Source organism: Podarcis melisellensis, assembly GCF_964234715.1.
Source record: "Podarcis melisellensis genome assembly, chromosome: 8".
NCBI classification, from domain to species: domain Eukaryota; kingdom Metazoa; phylum Chordata; class Lepidosauria; order Squamata; family Lacertidae; genus Podarcis; species Podarcis melisellensis.
The window spans coordinates 30252963-30279484 of NC_138540.1; the positions used below are offsets into that span (position 1 = coordinate 30252963).

The 26522-nt window shown below is 42.7% G+C and overlaps 2 protein-coding genes across 10 annotated transcripts in view; one reads left to right on the top strand and one right to left on the bottom strand.

Annotated features, from left to right (window-relative positions):
• The first annotated feature begins 1836 nt into the window (after nt 1–1836).
• On the top strand, nt 1837–24995 carry LOC309376428 (b(0,+)-type amino acid transporter 1-like). Of its 4 annotated transcripts, XM_081922772.1 has the most exons (14): nt 1837–2032; nt 7207–7298; nt 10226–10360; nt 12192–12339; nt 13475–13717; nt 14471–14596; nt 15258–15357; nt 16610–16654; nt 17456–17579; nt 17815–17918; nt 18807–18903; nt 19401–19550; nt 20660–20834; nt 21576–24995. In XM_081922772.1, the coding sequence occupies exons 3-14, from the start codon at nt 10268–10270 to the stop codon at nt 21638–21640; spliced, it is 1470 nt and encodes a 489-aa protein (XP_081778898.1). In that variant the 5' UTR covers nt 1837–2032; nt 7207–7298; nt 10226–10267; the 3' UTR covers nt 21641–24995. The 4 variants fall into 4 exon arrangements, with proteins under 4 accessions (XP_081778898.1, XP_081778900.1, XP_081778899.1 ...); XM_081922773.1 differs by lacking the exon at nt 1837–2032 and having other exon boundaries at nt 7104–7298; nt 14471–14547; nt 15258–15304; XM_081922774.1 differs by lacking the exons at nt 1837–2032; nt 13475–13717 and having other exon boundaries at nt 7099–7298.
• TDRD12 (tudor domain containing 12) overlaps nt 2256–26522 on the bottom strand; it is a 59139-nt gene continuing 34872 nt past the window's right edge. For 4 of the 6 annotated variants that reach the window (XM_081922763.1, XM_081922762.1, XM_081922764.1 and 1 more), the window contains exon 33: nt 21790–25525. In XM_081922763.1, the coding sequence (XP_081778889.1) occupies nt 25422–25525 (104 nt within the window). In that variant the 3' untranslated portion in view covers nt 21790–25421. Of the gene's footprint in view, nt 2883–21789; nt 25526–26522 lie in introns of those variants that run through there. The other 2 variants (XM_081922767.1, XM_081922766.1) reach the window with 2 other exon arrangements.

Genomic DNA, 26522 nt, shown 5'->3' on the forward strand with positions numbered 1-26522 from the left:
CCCCCCCAAAAATCAGATAAAGGGTATGTGTGTGTGTGTGTATGTGTGTGTGTGTACACACACACACACACACACACACACACATATATATGCACAGTATTATTTCTTCTTCTTCTTCTTCTTCTTCTTCTTCTTCTTCTTCTTCATTGAATTAAGGTTAAATAAAGATAAGAACTACCAAGAAAAGGACACACACTAATATAATATAATGTTAGTTACAATCAAAAGAGTTTTTCATGTAGCACAGGGGTGTGTGGAAGCACGTGCCCAAAGGAACATGGCAACAAGAAAAACAGAGGCCATGTATCCCGTCCCAAATAGTCGCTGGGAAAGCTTGGCCATGTGGTGTGCTCAAAATGGCTGCCGGCAGCAACACGCTGTTCACCAGAGGAAGCACAGACAAACTGCAGCTCCAACACACCCGAGAGTAACTCAGGAAATCTGAATCGACCTACTGCCGATACCAGAACAGTCAAGGAACCTCAGCAAAAAAAAAAAGAAAAGAAAAGAAAAGAAAAGAAAAACCCCCCAGCAAAATTACCCCCTTATGTACCATAAAAAGCTAAGAGGCTTTAGCGCCAGACAGCTGATCCCCAGCCCTGAGCCTATGCACACTGCCCCTTTAAGGAGGATACCCCTGCAGGATAGAGTAAATGAAAGCAATTGATTTCGCTGTCTAGAATGGAAGGTGGGGAAGCTGACTGAGCCAGGCACCTGCCCTTTAGCAGACACCCCCACCATTTAATAAAATGCGCACCAACTGAAGGAAAGCAAACACCTGCTGGGACAAGTCAAGGCCAACAGAATAAACTCAAGAAATAAGGAGCAAGGCACCTGCTGCTTTGAGAAAGGAAGGAAACTGAGAACGCACAAAGAACCAACACACACTGGGCAAGTCAAGCCCAGTAGATGAATTCAGGTGGAAAGGAACAATGTAGATGTGGCTCAGTGGAAGGAAGGAAGGAAGGGAGGGAGGGAGGGAGGGAGGGAGGTGGAAACCGTACAGAGTAAACAACAACAAACGAAAAAACAACCTCATAAGCAACTCAGGGCAAGGGAGGAAGCTGCTCAGAGCAGGGGAGGAAGGTGGGCTGGAAAACCTAAGGATCACAGCCCAACTTCAGTCAAGAAGGAGCAAAACACCACAGTTTAAGGGCAAAGATAAGAGGCAGGGTACAAGCACTCAGAGCAGAGGGGGAAGCTGGACTGAAGAAAGCTAAGGAACGCAGCTCTCACTTTTGTCAGGAAGGAGCACAGCACACAAACAGTTTAGGGCAATGAGGGAGCTGACAGGAGGGGACGAGGTTTAGGGAAATGGCAGAGAAAAGGGAAATCAGATTTGAAGGGGTCTCCAGGAGCGCTCCATAGCCCTGCCTGCACAAGCCCATCTGTGAAACTCCCCTCGCAGCAAACATAGAAATGGGGGGATGTAAAGGTGCAGTCAAGTGCAACATTCCGACAGAGGACTAACGGCCTCCATGTTCTAACCGGTTGATGCGACAACCAGTTTGTCAGTTGCTGGTAGTTTTGAAAGATAACTGCTCAGCTGCAGTCACCTCTGGACCAACTTCCTTCTGGTATAGTTAATTTGCTTGTTATGTAACCTAAGCCTGCCTTCAGGTACAGTACTGTAAACCTGTATGAATCTTAGAGTAAAATAGTTGTATATTAACATGAATCAGATTTGTGTGTATATTCTTTAATAGGGATTCAAAGGGATTTTTAACCAGGAAGGCATCTTTTTTAGTAGAACTCAGATGAGTAAGCAACAAGCTGAACGCTGCATAAACTTATAAAGGGGATTGTTTAACTCTGCTAAAGTAAACCTTCCCACAGAAACCTTCTTTGCTCCAAGTGCCAGAACCCAGAGGGGTTAAGTTGAAATAAATTCCTGTGCTGGTGAGCAGCGTGCCGAGGAAAACCAAGCAATCCCTGGCATGAAAGTCACCGTCGCAGCGTTGCAACGAAGGCTTTTAGGGACTTCAAAATTAACGAAACTAGAACAAAGCAAAGGACCCACAAACAGCATGTGGTAAGTAAGCGAGATCTGTGCATGCAGGAACCAAACAGGCAGAGCTGGGGCCGCTTAAATGTGGCAAACCATGCCCCCAGGTAGCTGGATTGGCCAGCTGAGGGCATGGCACGAGCCTGGGACTCCCTGTGACGCAGGGGGCCCAACCACGCCCCCCTGAGAAGCACGGGGAGCAAGTCCCACTCACAACTCCTCCCCTTGTGAAAGAGGAGAAGTTAAATCAAATAATTGAGAATGGGTATAAGAGACTATCTCTAACCCTTTAATACCAGTAGCTTATGAAAAGGATTGAAAAAAAGAACAAACACTTTGTTTTTTTAAAAACAAACAAACAAACCCACTGCTTTCTAGAGTCCTTCTGCATACCTCCAGAGAACCAGCTATCAGCACTCAGGCCTTCATATTTTCAAGGCTGAACTATACATGTTTGATATAGGGGTGCTCTCAGCAGCTCTGCGGCTTTAGATGGTTCCAACACTATGGCCCATCTTCAGGTGCTTGTAGCCATAGCCTAGAAAGCCCAGAACAGCCTAACCTTGGTAATGTTTTATTGAAATACACTATGTACTTCAAGGACCCACAAGGACTCACAGAGACTGTCCCCACCAAACTTTGGAGTTCCCTTTCTTTTAAGGCTTGCCAAAGTCCATGCCTGTACTTCTTCAAAGAATGGCATGAAACTGCCTTTGGTGGTCTGGAATAGGGAAGGAGAGAAAAGAAAAAACCCTGCTACCCACTCAAGGCATTGGGACTGGGAACGACAAAAGTTCCAAACGAAACAATTAAAATTGATACCATTCATGAGATGGCTGTAGACATCCACCTGCTTTCTTAGCTGCAGTCATTTCAACTACCGGTAAATGAAAGAACAAGTTAATTTTACACAGCATATACTGTAAATACAGGACTTCAGTAAAGCTATATGGGCACTGTGGGGTTTGCTCTGTTGCTACTGTGGAGAAGGGAGGGGAGTTTTTTGTGGGATTCTTTTTTGGCATGGATGCTTGTGGACTTTATGCCCCTTAGGATGAGAACAGGGAGGGATTGGTGGAGGGGGATACTGAAATATGCTAAGTGACTCAAAAGCCACAGACAGTTAGTTGGCACAGAGTGGGGCCCTCTGTGTGGAAGAGGGAGGGAGGGGGGGCTGCCACAAGGGAAATAGCATGTGGGAACCATTGCTAAAACCCCTTGGTTCTATAATCTGCTCAAATGTTGTGTTTGTTTTTACCTAGGTATTTGGTTAAATTGAAACGATTAATTTTTGTTGCTGCCGTTTTGCTCGTGATATAATGTTTCAGTTGTTCATTGGTCCTGTTTATACGATTTTGTAATTTTTGTACATCCGTTGCTCCCCGCCCCCCGTTTGTTTTTATTACTTTATTCCCTGCTCTGGGATTGAGAACATTAAATGAGGAGGGGGGGCTATAAATACTGCAAATAAATATAATAAATAAGTGACAGAGCCAAGATGCAGCACATGCTTCTTGGGACAGCAAGCCCACTTGCAGTTAGTGCCTGGAAATTCTTGAAAGCATAGATGATGAGTCCTCCTGGATAGGACCTAAGGCATAGCTAGTCTGGCATTCTGTTCCTACAGGGCACAACTTGATGCTTCTGGGAAGCAAACAAGCAGGAGGTAAAGGGAGATCACTCTTTCCCAATTGTGTTCTCCAGCAACTGAAATTCTGAGGCTGTGGCCTCTGATGCTGGAGGTAATATAGAGTTACCATGACTAGTAGCAACCGATTAGCCTTATCTTTTGCCTAGTCCCATGCCAAAACTAAATTGGGGACCATCAGTGCATCTTGTGGAAGCAAATTTCATAGTTTAGCAATGTGTTGTGTATTACACGGAGGTAACTTTTTAAAAATTATTATGCTGATTGGCAATAGCTCATTGTGCACTTTACCTTGAGAGATTAGCAAGATACTGGCTTGACTCTGTGCTTGTTGGCATCGGTGCTGCCTTTATAGCTCAACTGTGTAGGTTCAGAGCAGGTAGCTACTACAATCTGGGTGTGTTGTCATTTTGTGTTCAAGAACTATTTATTCCATTCCTGACTAATGTAATTGCCTGCAATAGATCATAGAGATATAAGGAAACATTGCACTGAACATTTTGTGCCTATCTCAGAATGTTGAAATTCATTCTCATTATGCTCAAGGATTAGCCCTGGGGTGAGTCCAAAGTGCATATGAATGAATTAAGATTGTCCTTAAGCTATAGATAGGGGCTCTAATATTGCTTTTACGTTTCACCTTTGCAAAGTCAAGCTTTTTAGGACATTGTACAAAAGCCTGTGCAAATCTTATTCAAATGCATCTCAACATCCATGAGGACTAGATACTACAGTAATACTGCTAAGCATACCTTTAGTAGCAATTTAGAACATCCTTCCACAACTTGTCACCCTCAAGCTATTTTGAGCCATAACTCCCAGCAGTCCCAGAGAGCATGGCTGATGGTCAGGGATTTGGGGAGTTGTAGTCCATCTGGGGGGCGCAGGTGGCGCTGTGGGTTAAAGCCTCAGTGCCTAGGACTTGCCGATCGAAAGGTCGGCGGTTCGAATCCCTGCAGCGGGGTGCGCTCCCGCTGCTCGGTCCCAGCGCCTGCCAACCTAGCAGTTCGAAAGCACCTCCAGGTGCAAGTAGATAAATAGGGACCGCTTACCAGCGGGAAGGTAAACGGCGTTTCCGTGTGCGGCTCTGGCTCGCCAGAGCAGCGATGTCACGCTGGCCACGTGACCCGGAAGTGTCTCCGGACAGCGCTGGCCCCTGGCCTCCTAAGTGAGATGGGCGCACAACCCCAGAGTCTGTCAAGACTGGCCCGTACGGGCAGGGGTACCTTTACCTTTACCTTTAGTCCATCTGGAGGATGCCATGTTTGGGAAGAATGGTTTAGAGCAGTAGTCTTCAGCCTTTTCATTTTTTTTTTAAAAAAATATTTATTAAGATTTTCCATGTAGATACATATAAAATTCACAATACAGTATATATCATAACATATTTTCACAACTTCTTTGGACTTCCTCACGTCTCCCGCTCCCATTTTCATCATTAAAAGTTTTTATCCGCAAATTATCATCTTGTTTGCATTTTTGTGTCCCACAAACTTAGTTTATAATCTAATAGTTCTCCAAAAGGTTTTTACTTTCTCAATCTCACTTCTCTTCCAAATTCTATCTAGTTTAGTGGTGCTCAATTATTTCTGATTTAGCAACCTACTTAACATTCAACCAAATTACAATGTTTTTGTAAATAAATCTTGAATTTCTTCCAGTCTTCTTCCATCCTCTCCTCTCCCAGGTCTCGGATTCTGCCAGTCATCTCGGCCAGTTCCATATAGTCTATCAGTTGCATCTGCCATTCTTCCAGTGTGGGTAGATCTTGGATTTTCCAGTTCTTCGCGAGAAGTATCCTTGCTGCTGTTGTTGCGTACATAAAAAATGTTCGGTCCTTCTTTGCCACCCCTTGGCCGACAATACCCAGGAGGAAAGCCTCTGGTTTCTTAGTGAAGGTATAATTAAATACCTTTTTCAGTTCATTATATATCATTTCCCAGAAGACCTTCACTTTAGGGCATGTCCACCAGAGGTGGAAGAATGTCCCTTCACTTTCTTTACATTTCCAACACTTGTTGTCAGACAGGTGGTATATTTTTGCAAGTTTGACTGGGAGTCTTCAGCCTTTTCAGACCCAGGCCCTGCTTTTAACCCAAACATGCATTTCTTAATCTTTTACTGTATATTTTCATAGTGGCTCCTGGCCAACCAGCTGAAGACCAGTAACTTTAAGCATTATGCACACATCAATTCTTTCATCCTTGCAACAACCACATAGGTAGATTAGTTCTGTTATCTAGGGGGGCTTGATTTGAATAAAGGCAATTTAAATAAATCAGTTTATATCATTGAGGGGAGAAAAGAACAATCTCACTCATTTATTCAAATCAAATTTCCCATTGTGAAATTAATATGCTGAACATGTGTACATACTGATTGGTTGCTATAACAGTTGAAACATTTGTTTCGAGCTGCTTTGAACTCTTGCACAATCTAGGACTATTACCAAACCCTTTGCTCGTGTAGCTTATGTGATTTTTGCACGACACAATTGTTTTTGTAACAGTATGACCGAGGCATCGCTTCTGGTGATGTGCACCCTAATCTCTCTTGTTCTGCTGTGGTCAATCGAGGTGTGTTGGTTTCTGAAGCACTACAGAAACCTATTTGGCCTGAGAGTGATGGGGAACCCCTGGTCCTCAATATGTTGTTGGGCTTCCCTAGCTCTAAGAACAAGGCAGCCTCCAACCTATTTTATTTAACTTTAATTCTGGACACACAGATAAAGAAGACGAATTAAAACACAGAAGTTCTGAACGTCTCTTCAGAAAAGTGTGTGAATGTCAACATTGGAGACATTTTAAAAATCTAGGGCTAAGTTGAGAAACTTTGACAGTCCTCTGCATACTGTTGGACTCAACTCCCAACAGCTGCAGGTAGCATGGCCAACAATCAGGGGTGATAGGGAAGGAGGGATTGAACAAGATATATTCTAAATCCCAAGTGCAGAAAAGTAATTAACTAAGTTTGTTTGTTTGTCTGGAAATGTGCTCAAGGCTGGAAACAAAAGGAGATTTTCTTTCCTTCTTTCTGACTGCATTCAGCCTGTTTGCAAGTTCAAGAGAAGTTCAGTCCATCCAGACAAACAGGACAGGAGAGCAGTTTGGCAGCCAGCCAATTGTTTGAAGTAGGTAGGAGCTGTCTGTTTCCTTTTTAAATTCTTTCCTTTTTGCTAAAGTAAGCAATGTATTGCTTTAAAAACCTTTAAAATTAAGGTTTAAAAACCTTTAAAATAACCCACAATGATCTCTTCCCCAAGTTCAGTGGGTTTTGCTTTTGCTTTTTAATCATGCAGGAAGACCTTGATGTCTTATAAAATCACGGCACCCTTGTTTGTGCCTTGGTCCATGAGTGCCGTACTGTCAAATACTTCGGTGCTTGTTCAAACTGCAAGACTCAGGGTTGGGGGTGGGGACATCAAAATGGAACCAAAAACTCTACCTTTTTCTGCCAATAAATTAATTGGGCTTTTAATGATTATTGGAAGCATTCTAGTTTAATCATTACCTTTGTTTATAACCTCTGTACTTAAGTGACTGCTGTTTCCCAGCATTCTGCTTTAGAGTCGGGGGCATTGTCTGCTGAAGGAGGAGATAAGTGAAGGGAAGGTGTTTCGATGACTCAAGAGTTACGCCAAACACGGTGAGTGCCACTCTCGCTTCCAGGCTGAAAATGTGAAAAGATTCACGGGGATAATTATGCGAGAGACTTGCATGAATATTTGCTATAGATCCTTTGTATTTGCAATAGATTTGCTAGAACTGTCATTGTATTACTCAGTGTATCCATAGAGGGCAGCCAAGTGTTCTGTTGTTCTTTCTTCATTTACTGTTCAAAACAATTCAAGTACAGCAGTCTTGGTCAAGTAAACCTGGTTCTGATCCTGGTTTAATATCCTGGTTTATAGTCTATAAGATAAAACCACAATTTCCCAGTTTGCTTTGTTTTTTACATCTCACCTTCCTTCCAGGTAGCTTAAGGTGACATACGTGTGGGGACTCACTGTCCCCACACAACAACCCCTGTGAGGCAGATTCGTGTGTGAATTAGGAACTTGCCCAAGGTCAGCCAGGAACTTCATGGCTGGGTCTGGATTTGGACCCTGGTCTCCTCAGCCTACAAGGGGTGTGGCCTATTGACTCCAGTGGAGTCCATAGAAGGCTTTCCCACTGCAATTAGACTTGGGGTGGGAGAGCCTTCTGTTGACTCCATTACAAGACTTCCCCCACCAAATCCTAATAGTGTGTTGTTATTGTTTTTCTGGGATGAGTGATGTTCCTTATCTTAAAACCATTGTAAGCAGGGAGGGAACTGCCCTGCTTTCCACCCCAGCTGGACTCTCCAAGAAGATCACCCCGCTGCCACCAATTTGGTTTAAAAGAAAGCTAAGACTTCCTTCCAGCCTAGGCACTGGCCATGAAGGGAAAGTGTGAAGGTGTGCCCAGGTGTGCGATGGCCACATCCGCTCTTGCATGCTTGCCATCAGTGCATAGTGGCTATGGCAGTCCCCCTAGTTTGCAAATGCATCTGTGGGCTCAAACACACCACACTGCCTGCAATCCTAATTTAATTTACCTGTGGATCCAACAGGTGTTGCATATGAGTGGACATTTTTAGGATTGCACTTTCAAATGCCGCAGCTGGAGTTGGCAGCCCTGCCCGCCACCCCATATATGTGTTTGTGTGTGTGTGTGTGTGTGTGTGTGTGTGTGTGTATCCTTCAATAACATGAGTCTAGCTGAGTCCCAGGGAAGGAAGGAGAGAGCCACAGATGTGCAGCAAGAATTTTTCCCTGCCTTTTCTATCCTTATCCAAAGGCAGGCCTCTCTCTCTCTCTCTCTCTCTTTCTTCAGAAAAAAATTAAAAGCCCAGGCAAAAGGTATGAGCAGGGGCATCATCACTGAGGCCACCTTTCTTCCCAAGGATGATTTCTCAAATCAATATGATAGCTCAGACCACAGGCCCCATTCTCTGTCTCTTTGTGATGACAGTTCCAAAACATAAGCAAGCAAGAGGTGAAAGAAGCCCTGCAAATGCTTCCAGTTTCCCCAAAATGGCACCTTTCTTGTTTTGAGAACTGGCTGCCCAGCAAAGAAAGCTGCTCAAATCCTGTGTTGTGACTGCCTGTGGGCGACCACAACCCTGCCCTCTCTCCCCTATCAGCTTAATGCGTTGTGCTCCTCCTCTGTGTTATATTCTAGCACAAAGCTTTCCAGACTGTGTGTCACGCGACATGTTAGTGTCGGCTGCAGTGTGTAGGTGTGTCGTGTGGACGCTCCTCCTGGGGCTGGAAAGGGGTTAGTTTAACCCAGTGGTGGCCAGGCTCGGCCCTCCAGATGTTTTGAGACTACAACTCCCATCAACCCTAGGTAACAGAACCAGTGGTCAGGGATAATGGGGATTGTAGTCCTAAACATCTGGAGGGCCAAGATTGGTCACCACTGGTTTAACCTTTGGTTTGCTAGTTTAACCTCGGACTTCTCTTCTCTGGGCTAAACAGTTCGTTCATTCATTCATTCCTTCTTTCATTTGCTGCCCTTCATCAAGAGATCACAGGGAGGTTTACAGCATAAAACACGAAGTACATAACCCAATGGGAAAAGAATAATAGGAAACGAAAAGGGACAATAATCCTTCTGCTTTACAAGGCCATGGATTAACATCATTCTTTCCTCTTGCTCCTCCTCAGTCCTGCAGATGCCCTTGTTTAATCCAGACTTACACACAGACATGCACACACCCTCCCATGTCTCCTCTTGTTTCTCCCACTGGTCCTTTGCTCCAAACCGGTTCCATCTGCCCTATTTTATCATACAGTGAGGTGTTTTCAAAGAGAGGAAGACCTCAGAACACATAATGGGCTTATTATGTCCATTTCTCTCTTTGCAAGTGCAAAACAAGGAAACACATTATAGACTTGCAGAACACCAAATAGGCATGTTAAACCATCAAACCAGGTATAAAGTTTGCCATATAAAATGAACAAACTGATAACAAAGTCATCTGATCACTGGTGGCCAACAAACCATCTGATAATAAGTTATCCATAACATCAAATCATGTTTTGTACAGCAAATTCATTTCCAACCTTTGAGCTCCCATCAAGGCAGATAAGCCACCTTTATATTACTCATACATTGACATGAAAAAGGCAAACTGATGTTTCAAAAAATGGAGTGCTCCTAGGCATTGGCATTTGTACCTCTTAAGTTGAATACTACCAAAATTCAAGATTAGTTAAATGGATCAGCCATAACAGGTAAGTGTGGAAGTGAAAGGTACACTGCTTCACCCTCTTGGCAGGCATTAAAAACAGGGTTCTTCTTGCTGGCTACGTGATGTAGATAATCAGGGATCATAGGACCAGTGAGGTGATATCACAGCGTCCCACACTTAGATTGGATTATGCTATAACATTACAAAGCCAACTCGGAGTGAGGTAGCACATCCCACCATTACTTTGAATTAACTATGTAAGAGCACTATGGGTCCCATGTTGCTTTTTTGAAGTCAAAAGATAAACAGACTTTTAAATAATATACTCATAGTTAACTTTGTGCTGTTTGCAGGATTCACTAATATAATAGGCACATCAGCATCAAGTAAGCAAAATGGATGAAGAAGGCATCAGAAAACGAAGTTCAAATCAAGAACCTGATGAAACACCCATCAAGAAAAGCAAATCTATGAATCTACAGAAAGAGGCAAGACTTGTAATATATTACATTGGAAACAGTCCTAGAAGCTCTTAGCCTCCCAGATCTCAAATATAGATTCCATTCTGTTGTAAAAATAATTTTATTGTTTACTTACTTACTTACTGCGTTCTTAAACCACGCTTCGTCATAGTTAGGGAATTTTAGATTCTGGAATTAATAGTCTTAAGAGGAGCTGCACATATGCAAAGAGGTAGTGAACAGCACCAGGTGGCCTCAACCAAATTGTGTCTCTCCTAGGCCTAATACCTTCCCATGGATGCTTATGTGTTTGCATAGTTTATGGCAGGAATGGGGAACTTGTGACCCTTCAGAGGTTATTGGCCCCCAATTTCCAGCTATGCTGGTTGGGCCTGATGGGAAATGAAGTTCAGGAACATCTGATTCCCCATTCCTGGCTTATGGCATTCACCTTGAGGCAGTACAATACAGTCAGCATTTTTGAAAGCAATGTGTTTTAAGTATATTTAACTCCTTGTTGGATTTTATTTGCGGCAAAATATGCACCGTGCAAAACATGGGAATTAGCTGTTTTGCCCTGAGCTTTAATTTGAATGCAGACCTACCAAACCAGGACATGAATAGAACCAGTTATCCTTCAAAATTCACACTTCTCTGAATTTTGCATTTCCGTTCTCATACCAAATGTTTGCAAAATTGTGTAAACTGGGGGGAAGCGTGCATGGTTGGCATCCTTCTGTCTCAAGAGACAGTGCCAGTGTGCTTCTGGGGATGAAGTCAAACCGCTGGAGAATGATGGCGCTTGCTGTGGCTGAAAAGCCTGGTAATTCTCAATGGCTGCCTTGCATGTTGTTTTTGCTGCTGCAGTAAAGGAGAACTGAATTTAATACTGGGAAAATGTGAAACTGGGGGAGAAACTAAATTTGACAGATTTGCCCATCCACACTTAGAATTCCATCCATAAACACATCCTCGCTCTCAAGAGGAGGCACAGTTGCACTTGGTACATGTCCTGTTGTAAAAACAGGGAAGAGTCTAGTTAGGTCCAACTTTAATGCCCCAAGTGGGGAAGTAAAATGCTCTGTGATGTTAACACCTGAGTTAATTAGTAGAGTGTTGTTTGCTAAATGTGGAGATAATCACAGAGCTCAGTGAAGTACAAAAGGAAAGCCTCTTTTCCCAGAAGGTCTGGTTAATGTTTGCATTGTACCACAAGTTGTTCCTGGTGTCACCTCACCTGTTAATGGCGCTGAAAGTCTCAGCACAGCAGACCCTGTTTGCGTCCCCCTCACACTCATTACTTTTTCCTTGGCACCGAATATGAAGAAATGGTCATGGTCAATACTGAGTGCTTATTCCTCCACATTCTTGTCACCCTTGCCAAGGCAACAAGTAACATTTTATATATTTTTAATTCTTTTTAAACATTTTCACCCCACTTCCAAGCTGGAAAAGGCTCCTAGAGCAGCTTACCAAGGTCATTCCCAGAAGAGACCTTAACTCTGACCTCAGGCTTCTGAAATTTTGTAGTCTTTATTTCATTTTAGTTTTATATTGCTTTTAATTCTTGTGTTACATTCCAAGTCACTTTGACTTCACTTTTAATTTAAAAAATGACTAAGAACTACAATTAATTAACTGTAGATCCTACGGATGTGTTTGTTGGGAAAATAAGCTCCCCCTAAGCTATGTGTCGGCAGCTGTTGTATAAAGCAGTGTTTCTGCAATGAGTGGACCCTTCCTAACATCTGTTTCAATGTTCCTGTCCCCCATCCATCTGAACCTTGATGATATTGCCTATAGAAGATTGAAAGAACCACTCCGGTTGAATTCACCTAACCTCAATTTCTTTTCCCAGGTGGGCCTGCTCAGTGGAATCGGTCTCATTGTTGGAACAGTGATTGGTTCGGGAATCTTTGTTTCTCCAAAGGCCGTTCTGGCTAACGTTGGAGCTGTTGGGCCCTGCTTAGTCATCTGGGCAGCCTGTGGAGTGCTTGCTACGTTAGGTAAATCACTACTGCTCATTCCCAGTTTATTACAAGCTCCTTGTTATGTGTTATTTTGTTTAGCCCTTTAACAATGGATTTGCATTTGCTAGTTTTGCATTTGAAATTAGCATATATGATATAGGTGTTTAGGGAAAATGCTAGCCAAAGCTAACACATTACATTACAGTGGTACCTTGGTTCTCAAACAGCTTAGCTGTTGAACAAATCAGCTCCCAAACGCCGCAAATCCGGAAGTGTTCCGGTTTGCGAACATTTTTCGGAAGCTGAACGTCCGACGCGGCTTCCGCTTGAGTGCCGGAAGCTCCTGCAGCCAACTGGAAGCCATGCCTTGGTTTCTGAATGATTTCGGGAGTCGAATGGACTCCCGGTACGGATTAAGTTCGAGAACCAAGGTATCACTGTATTTTGAAGCTCCTTTTGTTCATCTGGCCTCTCTTGCAAATCACCATGGGATGAAGAACCAAGTGATCTATGTTTAGTATATGGCAACCATATCCTAGCAAGTTGTCATGGTTAGACTAGAATTGGGCGTGTTCAGGGTTCAAACCTCCACTCATCCATGAAGCTCTCTGTGTAATCTTGGACTAGTCACCATCCCTTAGCCTGACTTACCTCACAGGGTTTTTGCATGTATTGAAGAAAATGGAAAGGATGAATGAGATAAATATAAACGTAATAAATATGTGATAACTGGCTCTAAAAATCACTTTTTGTCACTTGATTTTCTTTTATTGATGCCCCCTGAGTCCCAAGGCATCCGCTGACGATGTCATGGACAGTGTCTAATAGACACCATGAGAACAAGCACAGTGTTTATAAATGAAAATAATTGTGCTTGTGAGGGAGAGGGAAAAAAGCATTTCTTCAGCAACTCAAAATTATAGTTGGTTTGGACCAGATGGTCTTCTCACAGCAGAAGCACTCATTGGCTGAAAGAAATGTTGACTATTTCCATATACCATAACAAAATTATGCACTTAATAGGAACAAAATCTCTGGTGCCTTGAAACAGGTTAGAAGGACCAGGTGCATATAGAGCCCTCCAGAAGCCATATTGAAATGGAGATGGGTGATTGTGGCAGTGGTGGCGGAAGCGGAAGGTTATTTTAAAAACTCCCACTTCTTTCTTCAGGGGCATTTTGTTTTGCCGAACTTGGAACAATGATAACAAAATCAGGAGGAGACTATTCTTACCTCATGGAAGCCTTTGGCCCAATCCCTGCATATTTGTTTTCCTGGGCAAGTCTCATGGTCACCATGCCCAGTTCCTTTGCCATCATTTGCCTCAGCTTTGCTGAGTACACAGCGGCTCCATTTTATCCGGGTTGTGACCCCCCCACGATTGTCATCAAGTGTCTGGCAGCAGCAGTCCTCTGTGAGTATTTGGCTTTTGATCAGGAAGACAAAGGTAGCTGGAAGGGTGCATACAGAGATAACAGCAAAGAATAGGCTTCCTTTTACACCGGTGCAAATTTGTGGGTTAATTTGGCACAAGCTGGAGGCAGCTGCTGCGCAACAGAAGCGAAGAGATTGTGCTAGGAACCAAAGGTCCCTGGTTCAAATTTCATCTCTGCCATGACCCCATGTGCAGCCTTGGTCAAATTCCCCTCTCCCTTTTTGGGAACTTGGGAATAGTACCACTAACCGATTTTCTATATGGCTCCTGCCAACTTAGCAGTTTGAAAGCATACCAGCACACCAGGGCAAGTAGATAAATAGATACCACTGCAGCAGGAAGGTAAATGGAGTTTCTGTGTGCTCTGGCACTCATCACTGTGTCCCGTTGCACCAAAAGCAGTCAGGCTGGCCACATGACCTGCAAAAGCTGCGAGATGAGTGCTGCACCCCATAGTTGCCTTTGACTGGACTTAACCTTCCACAGGTCCTTTACCTTTCCTGTAAAGAGTGCACATGATGATGAGTGAAATGGTTTGAACACTTTGAATGCAGAGGAACATATGAAGCTACTACGCAGCTGGTCAGATTATTGGTCCATCTAGCCCATTATTGGCTACTCTGAGTGGCAGGAAAATGAACTGGGAAGGCAAAGGACGGATTCCAGGGGTACAGAAGCTTATTTGTTGAGGTGAAATTTCTTGTGAACCTTCCACCCTTTTCTTTCTCTTAGTTACAATTACTCTGGTGAATGCCCTGAGTGTGAAGTGGGCGAGCTACATACAGAACTTTTTCGCTGCGGCTAAAATGGTGATTGTCATAATTATCATTGTAAGTGGGATTGTTCTTCTAGCCCAAGGTATGTTATATTGAAGTTTTAGTTGCAGTATCTATGATCTATCTATCTATCTATCTATCTATCTATCTATCTATCTATCTATCTATCATCTATCTATCTATCTATCTATCTATCTATCTATCTATCTATCATCTATCTATCTATCATCTATCTATCTATCTATCTATCTATCTATCTATCTATCTATCTATCATGTATCTTCAGCAGTTGACTGGGATTGATACAACTGCTTTGTTTTGTTTTTGCTTTCTGTTTGGGGGGGTAGGTGGGAACCTGTTTGTTGATATTTTTAATATTTCCTTCCTTTTAAATAAATTAAAAGCCATTTATGACATACATTAAAGATAAGTCTCAAGTTTCAAAAAGGCCCTATTCCATTTCAATATGTTTTAATATAATCTATGGGCAAGTGCCCCTGGTGAAGTGGTGATGGACCACAAAAATGGGGAAGGGGTCAAGGAGGGTCAGTTGGGTGGGGAGCGATCAATGTCCCTCTTATTTTCCTTTGATGAATGAATCTGGAAGATATGATATCAAAACCACAAAGGGTCCAGTGGCATCTTAGGCAAACAGATTTATCAGGGTGGGTGGGAGTTTTCACGGACTCTGAGCCAAGTTCCTCAGCTGCAAGAAATGACATGTTTCACTTTCCCTCCCCCAGGAAATACAAAGAACTTCAACAATTCGTTTGATGGTCCCCCGCTTTCTGTGGGTACCATTAGTCTTGCATTTTATAATGGACTCTGGGCCTATAGTGGATGGTAATATAATTTTATGACTCATTAACAGTTAGAGTGTAGCAGTTCATGCCTTATTTTGATGTGTCTTTACTGCACTTTAAGAAAGATATGGCATGAAAACTCTGGCACCTGAAGTCTTCCTGAAGAATCGCACCTGGAAATAGTGTAGGGTGGGGAATACTTATTCTAAACTTATGGTGACTTCCTGGTAGGCATAAAAGGAGACAGAGCCCACCCACTTTTTGGGGGGAGAGCTAAGCAGACCAAGTGGAACTTGCTACCACATGATGCAGTGATGGCCAATAGCTGAGATGGCTTTTGAAGGCATCAACAATATCAGCTAGTCTTAGGTCATTAGAAAAAAGAGTTAACAGCATCTTAAGTTTAGAACTATTACTTAGGCAGGCATTCCCAACCTCGACCCTCCAGATGTGTTGGGACTACAACTCCCATCATCCCTAGCTAACAGGACCAGTGGTCAGGGATGATGGGAGCTGTAGTCCCAAAACATCTGGAGGGCCGAGATTGGGGATGCCTGACTTAGAGCCAGTTCATATGCATAATAAAATCTCTAATCCTATAGGTCTCTCCAGATGTTTCCATAGGTTGGGGTGTGGGTGTGTGTTGTCTTAATTGATGGTTGCTTCTCATATGGGAGGTGAATGGATGCCAGGTATTACAAAAGGAGGAAGGACTCATATTTGTTAAGGGAATATTTTTTCCTGAAGTGGTAAGGCTGTGTCTGGGCTGTAGTATTTCAGATGGCAGCTCCTTCATACTCAATCCTCAAAATAGACCCCTACACATAGAAAATAGCATGTCACAGAGAAACGTAACTGAGAAGCTTTTCCTTTGTCCAGAATGGCTATATGCAGGGCATCAGGCTACCAAAGGCTGATCTAATGTATGCTTAGATGTGCAAGGGATTATTTTTGCACAGAACAGGTGCATATATTCCTGATTGCTTATTGGTACTTGCTATTACTGTTGAAAGCCATATTGGGCACTTGCTTCTGTGCAAAATGCAGAACACAAATCAAAATAGGACATTTTCTACTTGGCTCTGTGAAATCTCTCATAAAGATTTTGCTGTTGTTTGTGGTTGAAAGGGAATTATAATTTCAGAAAAAATATCTATTAACATCCAGACTTACATCCCATAACCCTTTTATTTGGAAATTAAATTCCACTGGGTTCAAAAGGGTTTTCTCCCAAGAATGTGCAGGATGCAAAGTAACATTTTGGTACTTCTCCCCCCCCCCATCCCTTCCAGGAATCAACTTAATTATATCACAGAGGAACTTAAAAATCCTAATAGGTAAGAAAAATGCTGCATCAGGTGATAGAACACCATTTCTTTTTCCTCCTCCCTCACAGTCCCATTGAAACAAGGATTTCCAACCTGCCATTCAGTGTACAGCCCTAAGGCAGTGTGCAAAAAGTTTCACAAAGCAACAACAAAATCCAGTAAGCTGTTTTCTGAAACCAGACTCATGTTAGTGAACTGCATCTATACAGTTAGGAGGAAATATATCTATTTTGTTGCCTGAAGTAAAGGACAAGATGGTTGCCACCTGCAGAAGCTAATTGGACTGGCTGTTTTAGTCTGACAGTGACCTTCAGAACCACCCAAGGGCAGAAAGCTAGTTTAGGCTGTGTGGCACACCGCGTTCTATCCTCCACCAGGAGGGAAATGCCTGGGAGCACAGGAGGAACTGCCTCTGGCCACCAGCATCTGCCACCCAAGGCAGTTGCCTCACTCTACCTAGTGGTAGAGCTGGCCCTGCATCCAACGACAACAGAGCGAAATTTTAAAGTCTAAATACACAGCTGTTTAGAGCCAAACTAGATGTAGTGTTCAATGTACAGATGCAATTAATATACATGTATTTTATAACGTTAATGAACAGCATCCATGGGGACAGGGTGGGGGCTGGTGCTTCCCCCCGTTAACCCTCCCCCCCCTTTATCCTGCTGACCCTCCCACCCAAGCCGCTATCTGCATTGGGAAGGAAGCTCCTCCTCTGGTTCTGCTTGCGTGTCCACTCATCTTATGTTCTTAAGTTCTCAATGCAAATATCATTCTTTAACTGATAGCATATCTCTTTATATTATCTAGAAATCTACCACTCTGTATTGGTATTGGAATCCCTCTGGTCACAGTTTGTTATGTTCTGATCAATATATCCTATTTCACGGTTATGACGACAACAGAACTTCTGCAGTCTCCAGCTGTTGCTGTGGTGAGTCCAAGTGGGAAAATGTGTTGTTTTTCACCTCTGTACAAGAGGATGTTTTGATACAAACGGCAGAACAAGATCGGAAGTGGTTTAAGTTACACAAGGGAAAACTTGCTTCTCTAAAAAGTTGTGCAAGCTTTTTATTAAGTATCTTTAATTACTGCTGTATCTTCATGTGCCCAGTTGGTTGACCTCTAGGTTTTAAAGATGTGCATTATTTCAATTCCTTCCATCACAGACATATGGAGACAGGGTTCTTTATCCTGCTTCCTGGATAGTCCCCCTCTTTGTGGCTTTTTCTGCCATCGGGTCAGCCAATGGGACTTGCTTTACTGCTAGCAGGTAAAACAAAACTTTCTGATGTGGAATTCCAGTGCGCTGCAAGTTAAAGTTGACTTATGTGCCCCCAGCCCCGAATTCAGATTACAAGACTTCTGCACTTATATGTACCTGGAGTTAAGAGCATCACGATTGTCAACAGGCAGATGCTCAGGTGACACTTAAAAGTAGGTCATATTGCAGACAGCTGCCCCAATCATCTGCTAATTAGAAGTACATGTGCCTCTGAATTAGTTTTCCTCTGAATTAATCCAATCATTTTTAAGGAACTCATGGTGGAAGCTGCCCCAGCATTATGTGAATAGATAATTTGACAGGTTAGTGTTACATTGTGTGACTTCATAGTCATTCTGAACGGGTCCCATGTCTGCACCATCTTCTCATTAAAAATAAACTGGGGGCACTCGGGAGACAGGGGCACATTGACATTTCCAAGCTACTAAACTTTGCTGAGTTGCTGGAAGGTGGTGCAAGGAAAGGTGGTATAGAGGGAGGGGAAAGCAGCTTAAATTTAACATCACACCTGCACATTCACTCACATTTATTGGAAGCACAGTAGTAATGTACTATATATGTCAGATTGGGAAAATCCCATATCTTGTTATTCACAGTGCATGTGGCAGTTGTGCTGATCTCATTCCATTTCCCAGATTCTTATGCTTTTAACATTGGACTTAATCAGGATCTTGTTTTTTCTCAAACCACAGCCGTTGCAACTAGTTCCTCATACACTCTCCATAGCCCATATTACTGCATGACATGGTAAACAGATTCTGCAATGCTCTCTGAATGCATCACCAAAAATATGAAAAGCGCAGAAGTTTTGTCATCCTTTGCTCTTGGTCAGCCCATCACAATGGCTTCTCTAATGAGAATGATTTACCTTCTCAGGCTTCCTTATGTAGCCGGTCGTGAAGGACACGTGTTAAAGGTGCTCTCTTACATCAACATCAAGCGCTTAACTCCAGTGCCTGCTATTATCTTTTATGTAAGTATGATTTCTGAAGTGTCAGAAGAACATCATAAGACCCCCCCCTGCTGGATCAGACCAAAGGCCTGCCTAGTCCAGCATTGTTCTCTGTTATTGGAAGCAGGGCGTAGCTGTCACAATTAGTAGTCAATGCTGCTTTTATCCTCCATTTATTTGTCTAATATCCAACCGGTCCACGTTGGCAGCCATCACAACTCCCATGAGGCCAAATTCCGTGTGACTGCGCACAGCTTTCCCATCTGTATGCAAAAGGGTCTTTATGAAAATGGAGGCCTTGTATTATAATGAAGCAACCATGCAGTAGGGCTGCAAATTTAAAGTCACTGGAGAGACTAAGCAAGCATGTCTGAATTACGGTAGTTTTCCAACAGCGTTATCATAGCCACAATTAGTATTGGCCATTCTATTAAAAAGCCTCTAAACCCAGCACTGAAATCTGCAGGGCTTTTTTTTAAAAAAATGCCTTATCCATAATGCATTTCTTCTCCTTTCAGGGTGCAATAGCTATGCTTTACATAATTCCCGGAGACATCAACACCCTCATCAACTACTTTAGCTTTACGGTTTGGATATTCTATGGTCTAACTGTGCTGGGACTCATTGTCATGCGCTTTACAAGAAAAGATCTTGAAAGGCCTATCCGTGTAAGTAGCCCACCAGAAGATATTCTCATCAGTGTTCAGGATGGTTTGGCAGTTCCTCTTGTGTTGCACCTTTTGTTACTGCTGGAGTTGGGGGAGAAATTAGGTTAACATGTGAGCTGCCTCTAGGTTAGATTATTGCAATGCACTCTATGCAGTGCTGTTTTGAAGAGCATTCAGAAACTGCACTTACTGCAGAATTCAGGGGCCAGAATTGACTGGGAGTAGGCGGTCTGATCCTGGTTCAAAAGCATAGGATGTGTTAGCTTCCTGGCCCAATTCAAAGTGCTGCTCTTGACATATAAAGTCTTACACTCCCATTGACATCAATACTTCAATACTTAATACCTAATCATCTGAGGGCCTTTTTGTGTGCCCCCTTCAATAAACAGCAACATGAGAACAGGCCTTTTCAGTGGTGGTTCCCCAATTGTGGAATGCTCTTTTTAGAGAGACATGCACCTGGCACCATCATTATCAACTTTCAGGAACTTTCCCCAGGCATTTGGCTCTTAACTGGAGTGTCAGGATGTGGTGATATCCAATCCTTGTGTTCACTGTTTAGTAGAATGGGATAGGATTTGTCCTTTTTATGTGATTGCAAGATGGGTACTTTTTGTCAATTATCTTTTGGGTGTGTTTTAAATTTTGTATCATGTATGTTTTCATAACTCTAACTCACTTTGAGACATTTTTGTAGCAAGTGTAGAGTACATCCAATAAATAAATAATGCCCAATTCACACTTCCCCAAACTTTATGAAAACTGAAATACAGCTGTCCTTTAAACAGGCCCTGTGTGCGCCCATGATAATCAGCATTTTAAAAAATCCCGCTTCCAGCCCCAAACATTCTAGGATGACTTCGGTATCATGCAGAAGCTAATTAAGATGTGGAATGCCTGGACTGTGGCAAGACTTGCCAAAACCACCAGATCCTCTCTTGGCCTAGCAAGTAACATTTGTATGCTGTTCCTGATGCAACAGCCAAGTTGTTAAAATGGAGGGCATTAGACTCTTGAGCCAGAATATTACTTGGCCATGCTAGGTCGTTCCAATCTGGGATTCCTCAACACACACAATTACATTCCCACCCCTCCACTCTGTCTTGCAGGTCCCTCTTATCATCCCCATCCTTGTGCTGTTTGTTTCCATTGTGCTGGTCCTGGCACCCATCATCACTGCACCCGAGCTGCCATATCTGTATTGCGTTCTGTTTATTATCAGTGGACTTGTCTTTTATGTACTTTTCATCCACTTCAAATTCAGCTGGGCTCAAAAAATCTCAAGTGAGTATATGGTTGGTTTCCAACCCAGGGGAAGAGGTGTTTGTGATGAAATAATCTGGGTGTGGCTCTTTGATTCAAAGGGAAAGAGCTTCTTAAAGAGGAACAGGTGATGTGCATGAGATACAATAAAGAGGAAATTATGGGAATAGAGGAGGCTCATAGAGCCGGAAATGGGGTATGTGGTCTCCTCAGATCACTTGAGTTGCTAAAGATTACATACAGAATGCATGCTTCTGCGCATTGGCCACTTGCCCTTTGCAGGCACATGGTTTCCAGTTACAAAAACATTCCAATTGGAATTTCCCCCCTTCCTTCAGGGTAGGCAATTTTTATGCCTCCCTAAAGAGTTTTAGACATTCCTGTGCCTGCTTCTTCCTAACCACTAGCCATCTTTTCTTTAAAGATTGAAACTTGATGGTAGTTTGACAGGAAATAGATCCTTTTGATTGTGGCAACTGGTCTTTTGAGTGGACTCTGACACTTAGCAAAGCTTACCGCTCATTATGTCCTGGAAACCATTTGAAATGTGGTCCGAGATGCCCTCACTTTCTGGAATATTCTCAAGACCCATGTTAATTTGGCTATAGGAAAAGTAAAGCTCGTAATCTGGCTTGTGGAATCAACACGGAGGCTTCTAAGTGGCTAAGTGCAAAAGGGGAAATGATCTAGGAAAAGAAATGGTACTAACAGTGCAATTGCCATTTCTAAAGGCTTCTGACCTCAACAACTTCTGCTTTTCAGAGCCCATCACTATGCACCTTCAGATGCTTCTGGAAGTAGTTCCACCAGAAGACGTTCCTGAATAACATTGAATTTTTCCATCATTAAAAAGGCTAGATCCTGGAAATGGTTCAGCAGGTATGATAACCATGTCCACAACTACAGGTCTCAATGCTGAAGATAGGGGATGTTTGTGAGACAGTAAGTGTCCTGAAAAAGACACTGTTCTGTTTCCCCCCCTGTAAAATGCATTCATTTTTGTAACACATTTTGTTCAGGGATTTTCAACATCTTAAGAAAATATCTGAATGGGGGGAAAGACCTGAGGATTTGTAGGCCATGGACTTGATTTCAGGTATGGAATTTCCACATTATTTTCTCAGCAAGCTGAAAGGACAGAACATACAGTATTACAGTGCCATCTACCAGCAAACAAACATGGAAGCGCAAAGATGAAATCTCATATATTAAATGTCTTACAGATTTATAAAGAGCAGAAACCCAAATGAAATGACAGGAGAATATATGGGAGGGAGAAAGACATGTGATCCAAACTATGGTTACCAGACGTCTCCGGCTCCACCAATCTGTCCCAGGGCAGAATCCGCCCCTGGAATGTCTTCGGATTTAATGTAATGTCCCCTGATTAATCATATGCCTGGGGACTTCCGGTGATGGAACATGGTGAGCGCATGCAGGCTCAGTGGCAGCCTCAGCAAAACCCCGCTACACCCTGGCTTGCGAGGATACCCTCCCCAGAGCCCGAAGCAGTCATCTGGTACAACTCCCTCCTCGGGAGCCCGAAGTGCAGTGGGGCTTTGCTGCAACTCTCCCGCCTAATAGTTGACACAGGAAAAGAATCCTCCCACTCCATCAGCTCTGCAAACAGCCCTGCTCCTCCTGCTTGCTTGATCTGCGTCTCTCCTGCTAGCTCAAGTGGAAGGTGCACTTTTTCATGCCTTTAAAGCCCCCTTTGCTGCATTCTGCCTGCTTGTGAGCTGAGCTACCAAGCCGGCAGAAAGCAGGATGCTGCCTTGAGCCTTCCCTTCACTTGTCTTCCCATACAGAGGTTGTTGCTTCAAAGTTAGGCTGGATCCAAGAAGCTACATCTTTGATCTGGCTACCACCATTCCTCTTACCATTGGTTTGGGGTCAGGAGTCCACAATATGTTGGTTTGGGATATGCAAGCTAGGTTTTCCATGCTGTGCTCAGCTGTTGTCTCATTCCTGAGACAGCAGGCAAGTAAGTGGAAATGATCTCAAAGGGGCAAAGTCAGGACTCATTTACTGAGCAGGTGGTGATCTTGGAACAGACATGTTTGTTGCTTTTCAAAATTACTTTTGTGAAAGATTTGCAGGAAAACCAAAGATGTAGCATTTCATACTGCTGCAAACATGGGATGAACTGCTGGTAAATGGAACACTAGACATTCTTTCCCTACCTTCCTCTGGCCTTCTCTAGATTCCTTGTGCGTGCTGAAAAGCCAAAGTTCCAGCATTACTATTTTGTGACTTGTTGCAAATGCCCTTGGTATATTTTTATCATATTTTCTATTTAATTAATAAATAGTTTCTAAAAACGTCAAAGACATAAAGGATGGTTATAAGAGTGTTCTTTATTGCTTTTCTAACAGGCATAAATAACTTTTTCCATAACTATTCATATGAAATGCCTAGTATTTAAACCATCACCAATCACTATATTATTCTTTTCATTAGAATTCACTGTATGAGGGTTCTGAGAAACTGTAGGGCTGTGTTGCCCCTGGTGCTATGCTAAAAGCCAAACAAAATTTCACATGGCAGATGTTTCTTAATTTTCAAAATAAAAGCAGCAGGAAGGGTTCCACATTGGATAGGTGGACTGGCAGGGAAACATAAACAGGAGGAGCTTGTTTCCCCCTCCTATTCAAATTTCTTTCCTGACATCCTGCATTTACCTACAGAAGATACATATTTGTTGCAAAAAATTGCCAGAGACAAAGGGGTTAAACAGCCCTTCCCTGCAATTTCTTTGACACAGTTTGTATAAATGAAAATCAGTCTTGGAGGTTGCAAAGGCCAAACTCTTGGAAAAACACTGGCAGTGCAGCCCTAAGCATATTTAGCTGGAAGCAGGTCCTACTTGAGTTCAGCTCCCAAATAAGGCTGCAATCCTCTATCTGCCTACCTGGGAGTATGCCCCATTGAACTCAATGGAACTTTTTTTCTACTACATACATAGGATTATGGCCTTAAGAAGGGTTTATCACAACATCCAACTTTAAGCCAAATACTTCTTATCTAATTGCATATATGATATACAGAGATGTCCAACTGTTATAATGTCATTTGGGTCAATTATGTGAAACACTGAAAGCTCAACAATTGCTGCCATATTCATGTTATAGAGTAAACTGTTGTTGCACTGTACTGTTACACATTTGACAATGTGGAGTGGGAATATTTAACTGGAAAAAGTAGAGGGATTTAGAAAATAGGATGCAGACATCAGTGGGCATGTTAGAACCATTGCAACTAATACCTGCAGCTTCCAGAGAGACTGTCAATTCAGTGACAGAATGCTGCTCCTCGTTGGAGGATATAGACTATAGCATCTTAAAAGCTACTATTTGTCCAATACTGTCAACAGAGCAATTATTTTGTTAAGCGTACTGCCTTGTGATCTTCAGATGAAGGGCAGCATATAAATTTAATAATAAGTATAGCAAAGGGACTATCATATATAATTATGCCTGTGCATCTGACATCAGTCGATTCCTTCACTTTACTTTTTGTTGTTATACTGCTATGCGAACAGGTAGGGAAAGCTGTATTTATTGTAGCAGTACTTTATGATAATTTTTAGTTCTTCTGATTAAGTGGCTCTACCAGCCCCTCACAGCTCCTGGATCCAGATATACCCTTTGATTCTAAGGCCATCTCTAATTCTTCCTACACATACCCACAGCTCTTTGTGCCAACATAATAACGTACAGAAACAGAGCAATTGAACAAAGTGTCTAGTAACTAACCATTTTGAATATTGATGTTCAAGGGAGTGCTATAATATAATTTAACTTTTATTATCTACCATATTAGATCAGGAAAAATTAGCCCCAGCTGTGTTGGTCCAAACAATTCCACACAAAACAAACCGATCAAATGATCAAAGAACTAGAAATAGTTTTCTAATCAAGTACTTTAACCTTTCAAATTAGTTCTCATATTCTGAAAACAAAAATATTTTCTGCACAGATCAGTCAGCATCTTATAGTTTTACACCTTAAGGTACAGCTAACAAAGGGTACATTTAGTACATCACCAGTATTAAACTGGTTTTGATGGCTACATTTGCTTAAAGAAATTAGGATCAGAACTAAATATTATGCTAGATTGAACACCTGTCTCTAGCAGTACAACAGACTGTTTCTACTCTTAACTCCTTTTGTCTAAATATCTCTGTGAGGCTTCATAATTTGTTTTGTGAGGAAAAGGCTAGAAGCTGTGCTTTCTTTTTGAAACAGGCTCCAAGAATAGCGAGAGAGAGAGAGAGAGAGAGAGAGAGAGAGAGAGAGAGGATTTTTACCTCCCTCCATTGGTTTCATGGTTAGGTACTTAGCAAAAATCACCACAACTCTTCTACTCAGAGCAAATGTACCTTGAATTAAAACTCACTGAAATCAATTGTACATGTGATCAGTCTATGGCAGTTAAGGAGCAAACATCCCACCCTCCCACCATGACAACCCTCTTCAAGATCATGCTCAAAATTTGGAACTTTTCCTGATGTTCAAAAAGCTAAAATGCTTTCATTATGGAAATGCCACCCAAGCTGCGGGTTCTCATGTGACAGCCGAGTTCTTAATCCCCATTTCCAAACCAGAATTAACAGATGGACAAATCACTCTCGGTGTCACTGTCATCCAAGGAGTCCTCCTCCTCTTCCTCCTCTGTAGAAACCAGGTGCACTTTCTTGGGACCTGTGACTACTTAAGAAAAAAGCAAATTATACATAGATCTAGAAAAGTTAATTTCCAGCATTCTAGTACAGTTTAACATGCCACTTTGAAGAGAGGGTCTTGCCTGGTTCTTAATGGCCCTGGGTGCTAAAGGACAAGCAATACTGCCTGCCAACTGGTGGCTGGTTTTAGGGTGTGAATGTAGGGTGTGGGGGAGGGTTCAGCTTTTCCTCCCCAGATGAAATCCTGACAAAAAATGGTCTCCCTCCCCCACAAGGCTATGACTCTTTAACACCAATGGGTGTTTTTTAAAAAGGAAAAGCCTTACAGGAGATGGTGATGTGTGTATGTGTGTGTGTGTGTGTGTGTGTGTGTGTGTGTGTGTGTAAAATGCAGATCAGAAGTCAAATAATTGAGAATGGGTATAAGAGATATTATCTCTAACGCTTTCATTCTAGTAGCTTATGAAAAGGATTGAAAAAAGAGCAAACACTTTGTTTCTTAAAAAACAACAACCAACCAACCAACCAACCAACCAACCAATAAACCAGACATGATAGCTGTTCACTATGCATTTAGTGTAACCCAGTGTCAGCACCCCAGTGAGCTCCTGCCCTAGAGAGTGCACAGAGACACATCCACCCTCCAGACGTCCCTGTGAACCACAGGCTCTCTTTCCACATTTCCTGTCCACCAGAACAAGAGTCATCAGACATTGGTTTATACCACTCCAGCTAAAAGGAGGATGCTGACTGCCTACGATGCTACCCCAGGAGGGCTCCTCCTTGCAGCCAGCTCTGATTCTCCCCTCCACAGAGTATGCAACAGATCTGTAGCAGGCATTTCCCTCATAAGTATCAGGGACAGAAATGTTTAAACTACTTGCTATCATGACAAAGAAAGAGAAAGAATCCAAGTTCTGTGAAAATCCTGCTGCTTTGAAGCAGTGGTGTGTGTGTGTGTGTGTGTGTGTGTGTGTGTGTGTGTGTGAGAGAGAGAGAGAGAGGGGGGGGGGAAAGGAGAGACT

Coding starts and splice junctions, on each gene's coding strand:
- LOC309376428 (XM_081922771.1), top strand. CDS start 12,090: ATGTTCCTGTCCCCCATCCATCTGAACCTTGATGATATTGCCTATAGA. Junction 14,597..15,257: donor GATTGTTCTTCTAGCCCAAG/GTATGTTATATT, acceptor TCCCTCCCCCAG/GAAATACAAAGAACTTCAAC. Junction 17,919..18,806: donor ACTTGCTTTACTGCTAGCAG/GTAAAACAAAAC, acceptor TTACCTTCTCAG/GCTTCCTTATGTAGCCGGTC.